The sequence below is a fragment of the Canis aureus genome, chromosome 13 (assembly GCF_053574225.1).
Source record: "Canis aureus isolate CA01 chromosome 13, VMU_Caureus_v.1.0, whole genome shotgun sequence".
NCBI classification, from domain to species: domain Eukaryota; kingdom Metazoa; phylum Chordata; class Mammalia; order Carnivora; family Canidae; genus Canis; species Canis aureus.
The window spans coordinates 33,273,980-33,293,667 of NC_135623.1; the positions used below are offsets into that span (position 1 = coordinate 33,273,980).

At 31.6% G+C, this 19,688-nt stretch overlaps 1 protein-coding gene across 25 annotated transcripts in view; it reads left to right on the plus strand.

Annotated features, from left to right (window-relative positions):
- The window catches only part of LRRIQ1 (leucine rich repeats and IQ motif containing 1), a 215,338-nt gene that overhangs the window by 41,493 nt on the left and 154,157 nt on the right, over positions 1-19,688 (plus strand). For all 25 annotated transcript variants that reach the window (XR_013350624.1, XR_013350623.1, XR_013350625.1 and 22 more), the window contains 4 exons: positions 5,751-5,944; positions 6,734-6,861; positions 12,229-12,302; positions 17,009-17,102. Coding sequence is in view for 18 of the 25 variants with exons in the window: in XM_077845682.1 (XP_077701808.1) it covers positions 5,751-5,944; positions 6,734-6,861; positions 12,229-12,302; positions 17,009-17,102 (490 nt within the window). In the remaining 7 variants the exon portion in view is untranslated. The remainder of the gene's footprint in view (positions 1-5,750; positions 5,945-6,733; positions 6,862-12,228; positions 12,303-17,008; positions 17,103-19,688) is intronic.

Consider the following 19,688-nt stretch of genomic DNA (forward strand, 5'->3'; position numbering starts at 1 on the left):
TTTTGAGATGACGCAGATATAACTTTAACCACTACTGAAGTTGAACACAAATTTGAATTTTTGAAAAGTACCATAATTTATGAAGTAAGCAATTGTTGAAATATATTAATATATATATAAAATAATTTTATGAATAAAAAAATCATCCCTATGTGAATTACTGGCTGGGAATATTCCTTTTCAGTCCATTTTTCTACAAACAGTTTACTAAGATGGGACATACTTAAAAACTCAAAAGCATTGTTGAACAATAGAGCAAGAGATTACATGAAAATGTTTTCACTTCAAAATTTTAGACTGGCTTCCTCTAGCTTCCTGGCTAGACATGATAAAATTATCTCATTTACACTTCCATCTCCCCCTTCCGGTTTTGTCCGTTATATCTTCTTTGTTGTTTAGTAAATTATAAAACATGTGCTTTTGATTTCATGTATTTTAGACAATAGTAAGTCCCCCTTAAGAAAATAAAATAAATTAGAATATTTATACTTGTTCCAGTCTTCTTTTCCCCTCACCATTTTTATTATTCACAACAGGATTTATGACTCTGTGTCTATATCCTTTAGTGGCATTAGCTCTATATGACAAGGGGTCAGTACCAGTTCCTTTTTACAACTGTTCCTTTTATTCTCTGCTTGTCTGGATTACCTAGTTCATTAGCTCTTTTTAATCTTATTTTTCAAAGGAAGATGGACCCTGTAATCCCTGAATTCTTTCACTTTTGAGAATATCTGTCAGTTGCCTTCTTGAATGAGAATAAAGCTGTGCATTCTATTTTTAGGTAACACTTTCACTTGGTACTTTTGTGACATTGCTTGACTGTATACATGATATTGTCTGCTGCTATTGCAAGTTAGAGGCTAATTTGATTTTCTCTCCTCATGACTGAGTTCTGTGTGGATACCTGAGTACCATTTTCCTTGTTCTTGATCAGTAACTCAACCAAGAAACATCTAATAGTCAATAAATCCACATAAATTTGTTTTGGAATCTATTTGAGTCTATTTGTCATGGATGATCCATATTTTGATTGAGTTTATCTTTCATGTCTATTATCATTTAATTAATTTAATCTATGTCTTTATTTTTGGCTTTCTTCATATTTTATTCTCAGTGTGATGATCTTTCTGTGAGCAATTAAAACTTCAACTCTCTGTTCTGTACAATGTTGTTTCTAAATTATTTATTAGTTCTGTCATGGTGTTATTTTGGTCCATTTGTTTACCCACATCTGTTGTTTTAATATCTTTGAATTCTTGTTACATTAGATTTCTTTGAATATCCTTCTATAGCCCCAAACATTTTCAGCATTTTTTTTCTTTCTCATATTTTCCTCAGAATAGAATCCTTACTGTATTAGTTATATATTGTTGTGAAGCTAGTACCCTAAAACAGCAGTTTAAAACCACAAACATTTATTTTTTAAATATTATCTGTGGATCAGGAATCTGGGAGTGGCTTAACTGGGTGGTTGTGCCTCAGGATCTCTTAAGAGGTTGCAGTCAAGCTGTCAACCAGGACTATTATCATCTCAAGGCTCAATGAGTCTGAAAGATATACTTCCAAGCTCATTCATTTGTTGACAGCCCTCAGTTCCAATTATTTTTTGAATGCCTTTTTTTGTCATTAAGCTAATTTTTAGATTATATAATATATATTTTAGATTATATTTAATTTTATATATAATTTTAATTTATATATTTATTTTTTTAAAAAATTTTATTTATTCATGAGAAACACAGAGGTAGAGACATAGGCAGAGGGAGAAGCAGGCTCCCTGCAGGGAACCCGATGTGGGACTCGATCCTGGATCCTGGGATCATGCCCTGAGCCAAACGCAGATGCTCAACCGCTGAGCCACCCAGACGTCCATTTTATATATATATAAATTTTATATATGTATGTATATATGTATATGTTTTATATATGTATATAAAATTTATATATATAAATTTATATATAAATATAAATAAATTAATATATATATATAAATGCACATTCTCCCTCACTTTTATATTTAGGTCAGTGTTTTAGAGATTTTACCGTCTCTGTTTACTATTTCACTGAATTTCCTTTAAAACTTTCTTCTTAAAACCTAAGAGATATGCCGTCTAATCTCTTATCTCTTTAGAGAGTTCCTTTGCTTTGACTGTATAACAAACCCTTTTGATGAATAGCAGTATCAGGTTTTCCCAAGTTTTTCTTCAGGTCAACAATCATTGTTGGTAGTGGTGGTAGTCAGGATAAAATACAAAATAGCACTTGTATTCAAAACTTGTTCTGATTTTTTTCAAAATAGATTGTTTTTAAATATATATTATGCAAGAAGCACATTCTCATTTAATTTTTTAAATAGAGTTATATAATATTAGCAATAAAACATCCTGTTTACCCCTTCTCTTTCTTATTTTGTAAGAGTGACTACTGTTTACAGTTCTTTATGAATCAAACAAGATTTTGTTCTATATAATACAATTATAGATGTGTAGATTTGTATTCGGACTCTCTCAATAGCTAAAAGCCTATGTATATAAATTAGGTTTTATACACAGTAATAGATTATGAACATCCCTCAATGTCAGACTACTTCATATTAAAGATTATGTGTGTTCATTTTATAGATGCTCATAATTTAACTAGTCCCTTACTGATATTTAATTTGTCTCCATTTCTTTGTTTTAAATAATACAGAAAGGAATCTCTCTACATTTTATTTTAGAGTTATGTGTTTTATTATGTAATGGATTCCTAGAAGAAGAAATGCTTTGTCAAATATTCTTCAATATCCGAGACTTGAAATCATGGTAATTCTACCGAATTGAAACCTGTTGAGTAAAGTAATTATACCTTCTCTGTATATTGGCTGAAAATAATGGTGTCTTAATATTTGAAATTAGCTGATAAGGTTTCCTTAATTCTTCCTAGCCTAACATGTCACACACTGCTACTGGATTTTACATAGACAGACTGCCCTAAAGTAGAAGTGTGTGTGTGGCATATCTGAGGGACAGCAATGAGGTTAACATGCTAGGATGAACTAAGAGAAGGGGACAGTAGTAGAGGATGAGTTCAAGATAGAGTTTTGTGGGCCATTTTAAGGACTGTAGAGGATCTTCTCTCCATAATCAAATATTTAAAATGTAGTCTACATCCCTTGTCCCCACTTCTACTGCACTGTGGCCTCCATCCTGTGTGTTGCCTCTAACAAAAGTCTTCAGCTACTTCATGACTGCTAAGGCAGTGGCCTCTTCATATATCTTGGCACTCTGTTGGCCATATATAATTTAGTGTAAATAAAAATGCCTTTGGTAATTGTAAAATGTAAATTGCTTTATTTTATTTTTACTAACCACTGCCATCGTCACAGAATTGTTTGCCTGCCTTTTCCTCTTGTTCTCTCCCAATTGCTCTGCTGCTTTATCTGCTATTTTCTTTGAGCTTCTTATGCCAAATCCTTTAGCTTTCCTCAGTGTGTGACTTGATGTTTCATTCTTGTTTCTCTAGTTCGTGACCTTTGAGAAGTTTCACAAATGCATTCCCAACTCTAAATGAGTTAATAGAAGATTCTATTTCTGAATAGCTCTGAAAAACTTAAAGGCAATGTTCATGACTTTTAAAAATATTAAGCTTATGGAAGTAGATTGCTTAAGATGTTTAAATATTTGAAAAAGGACATTTTATTTTACACAACTACAAATTTTCATTAGCATTTCCTCTGCCTTGAAGGCCTTTAAACTGCTTCAGTGGGCTAATTGATGTTCATTAGGTATGATCATAAGACATATTAAATTCCAAAATATTTTCTTTTTCAGCAATCTTTAAATTACATTTTAGCTAATATATATTTATTATTATATGTAAATACTATTTTAACACCTTAGAATTCATGTTGTATAATTGGCCTATTATTTAAACATAGTCAACTATCTTATAAGGCAGAACAATTCACTCAATATCAGATGACAATGTTTTCTAAGTTATACTTGCTATTTTACATTACAGGAAAATACTAGTACATTAATCCTAGATAAGAACTTAAAAATGTAAAAATAGGATGCCTGAGTGGCTCAGCAGTTGAATGTCTGCCTTCGGCTCAGAGGGTGATCCTGGGGTCCTGGGATCGAGTCCCGCATTGGGCTCCCTGCATGGAGCCTGCTTCTCCCTCTGCCTATGTCTCTGCCTCTTTTTCTGTGTTTCTCATGAATAAATAAAATATTTTTAAAAAATAAAATAAAAATCTAAAACTACTGCCTAAATTTAAATTTAAGTCTCTTTCTTCTTCTGTGGGTCTTCTACGATTTGCCCTTGTTATCCTAGATAATATATAATTTATCATTAGAAGAAAATTTACTCTTTAGCATAAAAATGTGTTCCTTTTTATAAGAAATAATCATCCATAATGTTGTTTTTTGACTCAAACTATTAGAAACACTGCAATTTTGAAATACAGTTTTTCTTTAAATATACCTCTATGAAATATTTGTATAATACACTCAATTCTATTACATTATCTACATTTTAAAATGTGATGTGGAATTAAATTTTCATGGGAATCTTATTTTATTTCTCCATTTTGATACAAGCAGCCTGTGTGCCCTTTCCTTCTATAAATTACAATATATAATCACAAGAGCAAACCTTGAGTTAATGCTTTAAATTTCTCCAGGATACATTTACTACATAAGTTCCAGATATTATTTTTATACATAATTACATTTCTTTCAAGATTATCTTTCAGTTTATTATCAAATAACCTTTTTTTGGTCAAAAAACTCATGTCTATTCCAATATTTAATTGAATGAAATATTTTGGGGCTTGACAAGAAAATCACAATGAAGCTTTATTCTTTCTCCAAGGTCTAGCCTCAATGACTCCCATATGTACAATACTTACTGAAGACATTCTGCTTACCAATACTTACTTTAGACCTTAAATCATATTTCTATTTTTTACAACTGCCTATTTCATATAATAGGATGGTACCTAGAGAGATCATATCTAATACCTAGTCCAATATTCAGTCCAAGTAACATTTCTAGATTTTTAATATCTTCCATGAAACATTAACAGACTTCCTCAGCATTTCTTCCCAGTGCTAATTCCTGATGGCTTATCTGAACAGCCTTCTCAGTGTTTTCCTTATGAGTGCGGAGCTATTGTCTAAGATTCCTCTGTTATTTTTTAAATAGTATCATATTTGTTTTAACTTTATCTGGGCAAAAAGGATACTTGTGACAATCTTGAAATACCTGAAGAATATGCTGATATTTCATTGTTGTTGATATGGTTGCACCTACTTCACATGGGAATCCAAGATAGCTATCTCAGTGGTAGGATAATGGCATTCCAGTGTTAAATATTCAAACCTAAGGATTCAAACTTCAAAAACTCTGAAACTGAGTTGAGAATGATTTTTAAAAACAAATACAAATACAAATACAAAAAAAAAAAAATCCCACAAGCCCTCCCTTGTTCCTTGTCATTTGAAAATAAAACATTCAATGCCCAAATACTTTTAGTATTTTGTTCAGTTTTCAATTGGTATATAACAATGTCACTCAACAAAATATCTTGTATATACAAATTAAAAAATAATACATTTTATACTTACACAAAATTTCACAGGAATATGGGCTAAATCTTCACTTGTGATTAGAAATATTGGGAGATATAAAAGTGCAATTTTTCAGAATTTTTAGTATCTGGAAGAATGTATGATACTAGTGATTTTGGAAAATTTTTCTTCCAGGTGGTTTAGAATCTTTGAAAAATCTTCAGCAACTAATTGTGGACCACAATCGGCTAATTAGTACAAAAGGTCTTTGTGATACTCCTACCATTGTATACCTGGATTGCTCACATAATCATCTTACTAAAGTTGAAGGTATTGAAAACTGTGGATTGCTTCAAGTGCTGAAGTTACAGGGAAATTATCTAACTGAGGTAATTTATTTGAATTATTGGCTTCTGTGATTAATGCAGCATTTTTCTTTTGATAGAAAAATCAACTGCACATTTTAAAAGCAATTTTGATTAATTTTTCTTTGTTTTTGCTTGCCATCTATATGTGATTTCCAGTTTACTTAAAACTGTTACATACTTCTATTTAAAAAATATTCAACATAGAATATTTTGTAAAGAAATCTAATTTAACCTAAGTTTTTCAGAACACTAAAATATATCATAACTTTTCAGTTATATTTCAGTATATAAGTGGGGCCGAATGTATCGGTTATGAAATTCTAGTTAAAATTTATCATAGGAAAAAAAATAAATAAATAAATAAAATTTATCATAGGGATCCCTGGGTGGTGCAGCGGTTTAGCAGCTGCCTTTGGCCCAGGGCGCGATCCTGGAGACCCAGGATCGAATCCCACGTCAGGCTCCCGGTGCATGGAGCCTGCTTCTCCCTCTGTCTATGTCTCTGCCTCTCTCTCTGTGTGTGACTATCATAAATAAATAAATAAATAAATAAATATAAATAAATAAATAAATAAATAAATAAATAAATACATAAATAAAATTTATCATAAAGTAACTTTTATTTAAAAATTTCTAATTGTGAATTTAATTCTTAGAAATTTTATTGATACTAAAATTCTCATTATACTTTGACTTATGTAGTTTAACAGAATATACCTCTTGTTAGTTTTAGATTTTATGCTTTTAAATTTTATTGAATGAGAAAAATAGTTTACTAAATATAAGCTAATGACCCAAATTTAAATATAGCTTCCATCCTTGGAGAATCATGTCCTACTAAGAGAATTGCACTTGGATGATAACAGCATTTCAACCGTGGAAGAGCTTTCTTCATATTGGTTGCCTTTACTACAAAACCTGACTCTCTCTCAAAACAGGTAAAAACAAACTGCATCATAAGCACTAAATGCATTGAATGATTGCTTAAAGTAAATGCATGATGTTTATAACACGTAGAAATGTTAATTTTTACCAGCAATACAGTGAAAGTGCATCACAAATTAGTATATAAATTAGAAATTTAACTTTTTTAGTAGCATTTTAATTGTTACTTATACTACCCGTTTTGTTTCTTCTCAAAGACATACTTGTAGAAATCTCCTAGAGCAGATTTGTTTATATTTGTAAAGAATATAGTCCTTAGAAAATGCAGGAGGAAGTTAATTTAATTCAGAAGGATGTCTCATTCTCTCAAGTGGTACTTATTAAGTCCTGGAAGAATGATTTTTAATCTGCTCTCAACTTGCATGTCTTTTTGTAACTGTTAAGATTGATTTAAATTTGATTTCCCTAAGGATATAAAGTAACACTTAAAAAAATACCTTAACATTAAATCGAGATGGGTACCTGACACAGAAGATCCATTTGAAACCACCAAACATCTGGATCTTTGCAGAGAATAACTGTCTAAAACCAAAACAGGAGCACAATATGTGTATGTCTCCCTCTGCTTAATATTTCATTGAGACCTATTCACTTTAATATGATTAATTTGTTCATCAAAGGCACATTGAGTAGAGGAAAGAAACCACGTTTAACAAGAAATTACTTTTTTTGAGTTACACAACTCTTGCAGAACAAGTGAACAAGTACAACCCAGTTTTAATATATATTTTTTCCTGAAAGAACCATAACATTTTTTCACATTCTCTGCACAATGGTGCTGATCCTTTGAGTGTATATGTCCCAAATGATTTTACTTCCACCTGTTAAAACTATTCCAGCATTTGACAAAGCAAAAACTGAATCTGTGTTCAAAAATTCCCTCAAATTATTTTAATCAGATCTAATACATGAAAGTTGATTTGGTTTTAAAGTGGCATTTATTATAGAGCAAGTTCTATCAGATAACACTGTTTAAATCATTTGGGGCATCTACAAACTTGGTAGATCTTCTCACAATATTTTCCAGGTAAGAAACACAATGTCAATAGAATGCTCAGCTGTGCTTTGTGCATATGAAATAAATCACTCAGTAATTGACATACCTCATACGTTTTATGGAAGTGGATCTCAAACCACATTAATGAGCAAAATAACATTAAAAGAGATTAGAAAATATTCAAGTCAATAACATTTTTTGAGAAATAATGCCTTTAATTTCTTTGGACAATTTAAACTATCAAAGAAATCATCCACTTTTAAAAGTTAAAATTAATACTAACTGATGGACTTTTGCCCTATCAATCTGGTATAACTTATTTTCCATATCAATCTGATATGACTAGGAATTATATACTAGATTACTAGACATTTGTTAGGTTTGATAATAATAATTGGAGTGCTTTATCCAAATAATCCTTATTTATAAATTTGTTTGCTTAACCTTATAAAATTTGAATGTTGAGATGGTGTTTGCTATTTTGGGGGACATAGAACTGAGTAATATATGTCCTCATCATTAAAAAAAAAAAAACTCTTAAGAAGGGGTGCCTTGTTAGTGCAATTGGTTAAGCATCCAACTCTTGGTTTCAGCTCAGGTTGTTATCTCAGTATCTTGAGATCAACCGAGGAGCCTGCATGGGGCTCCTTGCTCAGCACAGAGTCTGCTAGAGCCTCTCTCTCCCTCTGCCCCTTTCCCTACCCTGTCCACTCTCTTGCTCTTCCAAATAAAGCAATAAATCTTTTCTAAAAATTATTTTTAAAACCCTCAAGAATAAAATAATCTTTTGAACTTAACTGTATAAAAAAGTACTTTGTTATATAATGCATGCTTTTTTTACTTTTTAATAATACTGTCACTTATATTTGAATGTATTCTTTGCAATCTCTCAAAGTTCTTGCACATTAACCTTCTATCATTTCTGAAAGAACAAAAGGGAAAGACCGAAGGATATCAGGGAAATGCAATTGATAGAAATGGACATAGAGAATAATAAAATTATTTCCTAAAATCATAGTATAAAATCCTTAGAATTTTTCATAATAGGCTACTTCCATTAACTATAGGAATTATCTATCTTACATTAAGCTTTTACATGTACATTGACTTTTTCAGAACTATATCAGTTTTGGTAAAACTCAGGATCAGCACATCTGGGTATGAATTCTGAGCCTACAATTTACCTATCAGTTGACCTTGAGCAACTCTCTTCTTATTACCCAAGCCTGTTCTTTTTTTTTTTTTTTTCCTCTGTGTGAAAGGAATACTAATACCTACCTATCTTTCCTATTTGATGGGATTCCAGTGGTGATCCAAAAGGAGGATAAATGTCAATACATTTTGCAGGCCTCAGAAGGGTTTTATAAATGTGATATTTGGATTTGTGATTGGTATGTCTTTTAAATTATATATATTTTTCTTTTAATTTTTGATAAATATTTTCACCACAAGGAAGAAATTATGTGTCCATATGTTTTTTTTCTCCAACAAATGAAATACAATAAAGAATGATACTTAGTACAATTGTTTGAAATACATGTTTCATCTTGACTTCTGTTTTAAATTTTCATTAGGACATATGACTGTTTTAAGTTTGATTCAGTGGAGTCCTAACTGGAAGACTCTCGGCTCATGTCTTTCTACTTCTAGTGAGACTCTAAGTAGGAGCAGAAAGTGGAAACTATTACCCATTGGCTGCTCATTGTACAAATCATTTGCTTTTTGTCGTCTTTGAAATTTATATCTTTTTTATGCCCAGGGCTAATGTGACAAGGTCAAATGGTATTAGGTTTTCACTAATGTCCTTTGTCTTTCTGGTTTGAATTTTCTTGGAAAAAATATACACAGAATGTCAGTAAAAGGAAAAGTTCTAGAGGTTTAAAAAAAGAATTGTACTATTAGGTTTCTACCATCCTAATGAATAGTCATAAAGGTGAATGAATAGCCAGTTTTCTTAATTAAATTTTTTTAAAAAGAAAAAAAAATGATTCTAAAAGCATGGTTATCTGAAAAGATAAAATTTTAATATTATAAAAATATTCTGTCGAGCCAAATATTTCTTTGCTTGCATAATTTTTGAGAAAAAATTATTTTATTTTTAATTCTAAGATGTCATTGGTTATTTTACTGGATGCCTTCATATAACATATATGTTACCTATACTTTGCCATGTAACTTACTTTTTAAAAATATGAAAGAGTCTGAAAAAATGGGAAAACTCGTCCGTTTATCTTTCAAACCCTTTTAGTAGAAGGACAAAGATTTAGAATTATAAATTAGTTAAAGCTACAAAACAAGAATTTTCTTGTTGATAAATATATTTATTAGAATTATATTAAAGAACTTAAATTTCTATTTGTAATAATAATAATGATCCAAAACATGCCTGAGTAAGAAAATCATCAAACTAGAACTTGAATCCATTAATTAGGCATCAACAAAGTTTTAAGTTTTCCTTCCTTCCTTCCTTCCTTCCTTCCTTCCTTCCTTCCTTCCTTCCTTCCTTCCTTCCTTCCTTCCCTCTCAGTGTACATTAAATATTTCAGTAAATTTTACTATTTAGGAATGTATGTACAGATAATGAAGTATATATAAATGCAATGGCCAATATTTTATTACTTTTTCCTTTATTACTTTGGATTTTTTTTCATCCTAGGAATTATATTTAAGAAGTCGTGTTGTGTAGGTTTGATATAAGTAATACTATTGTATTTAGGTTTAGCTACAGTCAGAACTATTTCCAGCCTCATTATTTAGTCTGTTTTTTCATCTGTAGTATCTTCTGTCTCTCTGCTAATGCAGAACAGGATAGTACAAGAAAGGAGTCAAGGTTAGGACAAGGGTTAGTTTTGTGCCAAACCCCATGAGGCTTCCCAGTCACAGTATTATTCTATAAGCGTCTGACCCTAGAATAATAGATTTTTTTTTTCATGACAGGGAGATGGTAGAAATAAAGATGTAAAAATGTGTGCCAGGACAACTGGAAGGACAGTATAAAAAACAAGAAAGCAAAAGAAATAGAAATAAATGCATGCCTTTTTTTTTTCTTTTGTACTAGAAATATTCTGTTAGTTGAGGCATATTTTGAACTGTGTGGATTTCCAACATTTATAGGGGGGTTTGGTTCAGGAGATTTGTGTTTGTAATGAGATCATATTTGAAGCAAAGGAATTTTTCTGTTGTTGTTTAAAGATTTGGAAGAGCTGGTTTAATTTTCATTTCCAAATAGCTATGGTAATATGATATTATATTACAGAATAAGTGTAGATTTGTCTTAGTTGGAAATGCAAATCAAACTAAATTAATTTTCCCTTCATGGGTTTTGTTTCCAATGATGTGACTATTTTGAATATCACTTATATCCCATGCTTGTTTTGGAGTCCTTAACAACAATTATATCTTAGAAAATAATAGAAACTTTTAAGAGCAGGAGGAAATTTCATTTGAATATGTAAGCATTAATAATATGTATTAATTTTAATATTACATAATTTTGCCAAACTTAAGCTTATTTTATATATTTATAATGTTCTATTATTATGTTCCTTAGAAGCATATTTCAAACTTAGAAATATTCTTAGTGTGGGATCCCTGGGTGGCGCAGCGGTTTGGCGCCTGCCTTTGGCCCAGGGCGCGATCCTGGAGACCCGGGATCGAATCCCACATCAGGCTCCCGGTGCATGGAGCCTGCTTCTCCCTCTGCCTATGTCTCTGTGCCTCTCTCTCTCTCTCTCTGTGACTATCATAAATAAATAAAAAAATTAAAAAAAAAAAAGAAATATTCTTAGTGTAATTTTGGATAGTTAGAATACTTATAATACTTTCAATCTGGAAAACAAAAACAATGTTTTAATTAAAAACAAAACTAGTAACTCTAATTTGTTGTGCTGTCAGAAGTGAAAATTTTTTTTTATATTTTTACCTCTTAATGGTTTAAGTTATGTGTTTGAGCCAGGAAAAATTATGTAGATAATATAAATTCTCTGTAAATTTGACCTTACACCAAAACAAAACAAAAACAATAACAACAAAAAAAATCCCCTTATTTCTATTTAAATAGCAAAAGCAAGTACATATTAAACTCTGTTATATTTGTCATTGAAATTGACAATCCATGGCAGTTTCTCTTTAGAAATGAATATAAATCTTCCATTATAGAATAAATACTTGGAATTTTATAATTACTACATTTTTAATTAGTACTGTTAATATTATATTTTATACACATACAACTGTATCTATAACTATATTTGATTGCATGTCACCATATATTTGAATTATAGAAATACATTATTACATAATTACATCAATAATAAGAACATTCCAATTTAAAATTTTTATGAATTTTATTTCTTTGTTTCAGCTTGACAAAAATCATACCACTTTTTCATTTTGTTTCCTTGGAAAAACTAGATGTCAGCAACAATTGTCTTTCTGGTAAGTTTAGAACAATATATAATTTTTTTAAAGTATATAATGGGGTTTTGAATGTCTTTACCAAATGTGTTAGAGAGTTGTTTTGGATAGATGTATTAATGGTACTTACAAATAACATTATCTATACAATAAGAGGTAGAGGAGGAAAAAATTCCCTGTAGGCCTAAGAAATTGTCATAAGACAGAATTAGAAGCAAATAATGCAACGTGTAATTTTTTTTGCAAGTTGGTATATATTTCTCTTGCCTTCTACTTCCTATACTTTTGATAAGAATGTCTCTTTCCTTCTATGATAGGGAGGATTCTAGAGGATGTTTAGTATCTGGAGAATGTTTAATATTTCATTTGCATTATCTCATTGTGGTTTTAGTTTACATTTCCCTTATGAATGATGATATTAAGCCTTTTTACATTCTTATTTATTGATGATTTTTGTACATTCTTTTGTGTCTATTCAAATGTCTTACCATTTTTATCAGTTATTTTCCTTTTTCTTATTGATATGTATAAGTTCTTTATATGGTCTGGATGTAATTTTTTGTGATATTTTCTCCCGGTCTTTTCTTTAACCATGAATTTTATTAATGGTATTTTCAGATGAGTGGAAGTTTAAATTTTGATGAAATTTATTATTTTTAATAGTTTTGTTCTGTGTCCTGTGTAATATTTTTCCGCCTTTTAATTTGAGAAGATGATTTTATATATTTTCTTGGTTCTTAGAGAAAATTTTTTTTTCTTAGAGAAATTTTGTACTTTTAGTTTTTACCTTTAGGTCTGTCAATGGCCTATATCAAATTATTTTTTGTGAATGGCATGAAGTAGAGGATGAGTTCAGATTTTAATATGGATATCCAGTTATTCCAGCAGCATTTGTTGAACAAGTTTTTTTTCATCATTGAATTATTTGGTGTCTGTCAAAATATTTGATTTACCTTTGACTTACTTTGGGATGAGTTTCTATTAACATGTTTTCTCTATTAACTAATCTAAATGATAGATCATACTTTCCTATTTCTTTATATGTTTAGTAAGTTTTATGAGATGGTGCATTTAATTGAAAATTTTGGGAAAGCAGCACATGGATCAAGATTCTAAAGGTTCAAAAAGGAATTCAGGAGAAAGGAGAAAAAAGTGTCCTTAGCCTTGTTTCCCCAGCAGCAGCCAAAGTTACTAGCTGGTCAATGCACCCTAGAGATATTCAGTGCATACACAAGCATTTGAATAACAGATTCCTCTCTGATCTTGGCTTCTGTTATATCCACATCTCCTTCCTATTATTCCCTGGCAGTTGCCTTGGCCTCCTGGTCTTCACAGATCAGGCTGCTAGGTCCCAAATACATTTTTCCTCAAGGCCTTTGCTTTTATCTCTGGACAAAATTAGTTTCCAAGAGGCAACAGTCAACTCAAGTGATGGAGGTAGTATTTTTGAAAATGAGAAAATATATTAGAAAACAAAAACAGCCATATTACCAAGGGCACCTTTATGATCTGCTTAACACATCATGTGCTCTGTTAGCAGATCATTGGGAAAACTTTGAAACAACCAAAACAAGAAATCTCTCAAACAGATCTGTACAGTTATATACATAGCACAGTTCCAGAGAGTATAGGTAGATAGTTCAAGTACCATAGCAAAGGAGACAGAGTACTTTTAGTTCAAAGGTTCTCTGGTTGCAAGAATCTGTGGTAATTCCTATATAACTGAGGACATACAATGTTAACTAGAACTAGAACTTTTCTTCCAAATTCTAATCCTATAGACTCATGTTAGTCTCTAAGTAGTTCTATTTGGTGCTAAAATGTTACCTTTTGCTTCTAGAGTTAGACGGGCATTTACATGATAAACATAAATCTTGCAAAGGATTGTGTGTTTTTTTCCAATTTATTTAAACAAACAAACATTTCATCTAAGCTCTGGGCTTGTTTTTTGTTTTTGTTTTTATTTTACACCCCACACATGAGAGAGATCATATAGCATTTATATTTTTCTGACTTATTCCACTTAGCATAATGCCCTTGAGATCCATCCATGTTGTCAGAAATGGCAAGGTTTCATTCCTTTTTATGGCTACATAATATTCCGTTATACATCTAAATACCATGGCTATTTTATCCATTCTCACATCAGGTTGAGAATGGATAGGTTGTATCCATATCTTTGCTATTGTAAATAATACTTAATGAGTTAATATGGAGGTGCATACATCTTTTCAAGTCAGTGAGGTTTCTTTCTTTAAATAAATTATCCTGAAGTGGAATTGCTAGATCATAAGGTTGCTCTATTTTTAATTTTTTGAAAAACCTCCATACTGTTTTCCATAGTGGCTGTGCCAGTTTACATTCCCACCAACTGTGTGAGAGGGTTGCCTTCTCTCCACATCCTTGCCCATACTTATTATTTCTTGACTTTTTTTTATAATAGCTATTTTAATGGATGTGAAGTGATTTCCTGTTGTGATTTTGAGTTGTATCTCCCTGATGATTAATGATGTTGAGCATCCTTTCATGTGTCTGTTGGCCATCTGTATGTCTTCTTTGGAAAAATGTCTATTCAGGGGCACCTGGGTAGCTCAGTGGTTGAGTGTCTGCCTTTGGCTCAGGGCATGGTCTTGTGATCCTGGGATCAGGATCAGGCACCAGGCTCCTCACAGGAAGCCTGACTCTCCCTCTGCTTATGTCCCTGCCTCTCTCTCTGTGCTTTTATGAATAAATAAATATTTTTTTAAAAAGAAAAGTGTCTTTTCAGATCTTCTGCCTGTTTTTTAATCAGATCAGATTTTTACTATTGAGTTGTATGAGTTCTTCATAAATTTTGGATATTAGACCCTTATCAGACATGTGATTTGCAAATATGTTATCCCATTCAATGGGTTCATTTTGTTCATGGTTTCCTTTGCTGTACAGAAGCTTTGAATTTGATATGGCTCCACTTCTTTATTTTGCCTATGTTGCTTTATCTTTTGGTGTTAGATTAAAAAGAATCAAGGCCCTTGTCAAGGAGTTTACCACCTATATTTTCTTCTATGAGTCTTATGGTTTTAGGTCTTACATTCAAGTCTTCATTTTGAGTTCATTTCTGTGTATGGTGTAAGACAATGGTCAACTTTCATTTCTTGTTATGTGACTTCCCAACACCACTTATTGAAGAGACTGTTCTTTCCTCATTGTATATTCTTGGCTCCCTTGTCATAAATTGATTAAACATATAAGCGTAGGTTTATTTCTGAGGTCTCTGATCTATTGATCTCTATGTCTGTTTTTTAGTAACTCTGGCTTTGTAATATAGTTTGAAATCGAGGAGCATGATGCCTCCGACTTTGTTCTTTCTCAAGATTGCTTTGGGTCTGCAGAGTCTTTTGTGAGTCTATATAAATTTTAGGATTGTTTGTTCTATTTCAGTGAAAAATGCCATTGAAATTTTGATAAGGATTGCATTGGATCTGTATATTTGCTTTGGGTGGTATGGACATTTTAACAGTATTGATTCTTCCAATCTAGTGCATGGCATTTCTTTCCATTATTTGCCTTCCTCAATTCCTTTCATTAGTTTCTTGCAGTTTTCAATATACAGGCCTTTCACCTCTTTTGTTAAATTTATTCCTAGGTATTTTAATCTCTTTATGGGCTTGTTTTCTTAGTTTCATTTTCTGATGGCTCATTATTAATGTAAAGAAACCCAACAGAGTTTTGTGTATTGATTGTGTATCCGCCACTTTAGTGAATTTGTTTATTAGTTTTAATAGTTTTTTTATTGAGTCTTTAGAGTTTTCTATATATCATGTCATCTCTAAATAGCTACAGTTAGGTCTCATTTTGGCTGGGCAGAGACCCCTATGTCTTACTGCTTCATGAACTTATTGTTGTCATTCAGCTTTTAGCCCTACAGCTGGCGATCTCTGCTAGGTTGTGTATGTAACTCCTCATACTTGTCCATGGACCTGTGGTGAATCTTCACACAGACTTCTTCCCCCAGTTCCTTCCTCACAACAGCAGCTTCTTCTTGTACTTTTCATCATAAATTCCAGCTTTAGTTCTCATCTTTGTCTCTTCATTCATCAAAAGAGCTTTTTAATTTGGTCTCTATTGCTCTGAAGTCGTAAACTGCTTTCAGACAGAAAACCACTATGATTGTAGACTTACCATATATGTCTCCCATCTCTTAGAGTCAGGTTTAAAAACAAGTGCTTCATATGTATTGTCCAGTTTTGTGATAGTTTTCTGTGGGAGAGCAATTCAATACAACTAACTCTGCAATGTAACCTGGATAAATCCTACTATTCTTACTTTTGAAAGTAAAATAGGTCTGTGTAATTCTATTTAGGTATGTGTTCAACATTACCACTTATTACTTTAGATTTCACTTCTTTAGATTTTCTCCTAACAATCTGGCACAAACTGTTCTAAGCCCTTTACACATATTACTTCATTTAACCCTGATCTAATAAGATAGGTACAAGCCTGAATCACAAAGTAATTGCATGGTTTGCAGAAGTTCACAAAGCTGCTAAATGGGAGAAATATATATTCTAACAGCAAAGTCTGTGTTTTTAATATAATCCCTTTTTAAAGGCATACTGTGTTCTGCAAAATAAATAATTTTGTTGCTTTCCTTAATATCTAACCAATAAATAAATGGTCATTTATTTATGATTATTTTTTTCTATGTATTAGCTTTCATAGTGATTATTATTGTTTATTTTCTATAGATCTTACAAGTGCCATTAGATGGTTTGATGCATGCTATTCTCTCCATGAATTGTCTCTCACTGGAAACCCACTTCTTCAAGAAATAGACTGGAGGTAAAAAACCTTGTTGCACCCTATTATATACTTTATTATAGTTGCAGAAAACACAATTTGATGAAAATTGTTCTGTGCATATTAATTGCTTAGGAAAAGTCAATAAAAATAATTTAAATGCTATTCAAAACAAGAAATTTTTGCAATATTAGTTTAAAAACTGTCTTCAACCTCAAATAATTTTGCACATGTATGAACTAATACAAATTTAAAATAATTATTTTGATCCATATCGTTGATTATATGACAGTTTTTGTATGATGTTAACTTGGGGCTTGTATTTCTAGAAAACACATTTAAAAGAGATATTTGGCGTCTGTTAAAGTATGAATTATAAGCATATATGAATTAATGCTTCTCTTTGAAATATTGCAGTACCTAGATATAATAGAAGAGAAATATTTTGTAATTTTTTAGAATGAATTTTCTTCTTTAAATAAGTTTTTCTAACCTGAATTCTCCTATTATGCTAACACCATTTCCCCCGCAAAATGACCAGCATTTTTTTACATGAGCTTTTTTGAAATAATTTTCATCCCACAGTTTTGTTTATGAGTATGAATATGGTGTAAACAACCACAATCAAGATATTAAACATTTTAATCACCTTAAAAATTACCTCAAGCTCCTTTGCAGTCAGTTGCCTCTCCCAGGCTTTAAAAATATCTCTCCGCTCTTTTATGGCTTTCATTGTTATCTGATGAAGAGTCTACCAACACTCTCTTAGGAGACTTCTAATATTTTTTCTCTTTTTTTTAAAGATTGTATTTTATTTGAGAGAGTGAGCGAGAGAGAGCATGAGCTGAGGGAGAGGGAGATGGAGAGGGAGACTCAAACTGCCTGCTGAGCAGGGAGCCCAACACTTGGGGCTAAATCCCAGAACCTGGGATCATGACCTGAGCTGAAGACATACTTAACTAAGTCATGCACTCCTAATATTTTCTCTTTATAAGTGGTTTTCAGTAATTTTATTATAATGTGTTTTGCTGTGGTTCTATATAGATTTACTCATCTTAAGATCTATTGAATCTCTTGAATCTGATGAATTAGAGGTTTCCATAAAATTTAAAAAAAAATTGGCCATTATTTTTTCACATATTTTTTTCTGCCTCCTTCCTGTCTTGTCTTACTAGGATGCCAATTTCACCAATATTAAATCACTTGATATATTCTAGAAGTTGCTATTGATCTGTTCTTTTATGTATTTTATACTTTTTTTTCTGCCTGTACTTCACTCTAAATAGTTATTGCCGTATCTTCAAGTTCTCTGATATTTTCTTCTTATACATTTATTTTGATGTTAATCCCATCCAGACTTTATCAGTTCAGAGTTCAGATACTATGTTTTTCATCTCTAGAAGTTTCATTTTTTTTTAACATTTGCCATTTCTCTCCAAATCATGCTTGTGTTTTCCTGAATCTTCTTGAACATATGAAGAATATTTATAATAGCCGTTTAAAAATCCTTGTCTGCTAGTTTCATCATTTGTATCATTTGGGGGTCTATTTCTGTTGATCCCCCCAATTCTGGGTCATATGTCCCCGATTCTTGCATACTGGATCAATTTTTATTGTTTTCTGGACACCTCAAATTTTATGCTGTTGATTTCTTAATTTGGTTCTTTTTCTTTAGGCAACATCTATTTTATTTCTGATGTGCAGCTAATAAGTTACTTAAAATTGGTGAGATGCTTTTAAAGCTTGCTTTTAAGTTCTGTTAGGGATGTCTCAAAGAAATCTTGAGTCTATTGCCAGTTTAGCTTTACTGCTATGGCACCGAATTTCTGAGTTTTCTCTCTGGTACCTAAAATACATACCCTTTCAACTTTGGCTGATATGAATTACTTCCAGCCCTAGATGGGTTCCAATAATTTTTCTATCTTTTACTTCCCCCTAATTCTTGCCTTTGGCCTTAAGTGGTTTTCTCTCATACATCCTCAGATCATTAATCATTTACCCACGTCCAAGTGAATTAAATCCCAGAATTCTGAAAGACTTTGCATATGTCTAGTTTTCTAATATTGCTGATGATTCTGACCTAAACTTTTGTCTCTCTTTATGTCCAGCAGCATGCATTTGTAAGATAGTCTAACATGATTTATTGTACATTTGACATTTATATCATGTCAAGTCATGGGCACATCAAGATAGAACAAGCTAAGACTAGACAGGGCCTATAGCCTAATTTTGCAAGATAAGTTTGACAACACACTAAGTACAGAGAAAGGAAAATAGGTACTGAAATTCAGGTGGGAAAACTTACTTCAGAATCCTCAGACTTTGGATCAAATCTGTAAATCCTATCAATTTGATTAGACAGTGAAAATACAACATTTATGAATCAAATATAGACAAGGAGGAATGTATAATTGAAAAGAAAGTTGTGACATCTGATCCTAGGGAAGAAGCAGTTGAGTCTTTGTCGTGATTTGACATTCCTGTGATGTGTGGCCATAGCCAGGAAGATCCTGGTTCTGATGACTTCCAAAGGAATGTATCTTACAGAAGAATCAATAATCTGGTGATGTTTAAAATTTCTATATCTAACTATATCCACTTGTAAACAACATAAGAATATCTAGGAGG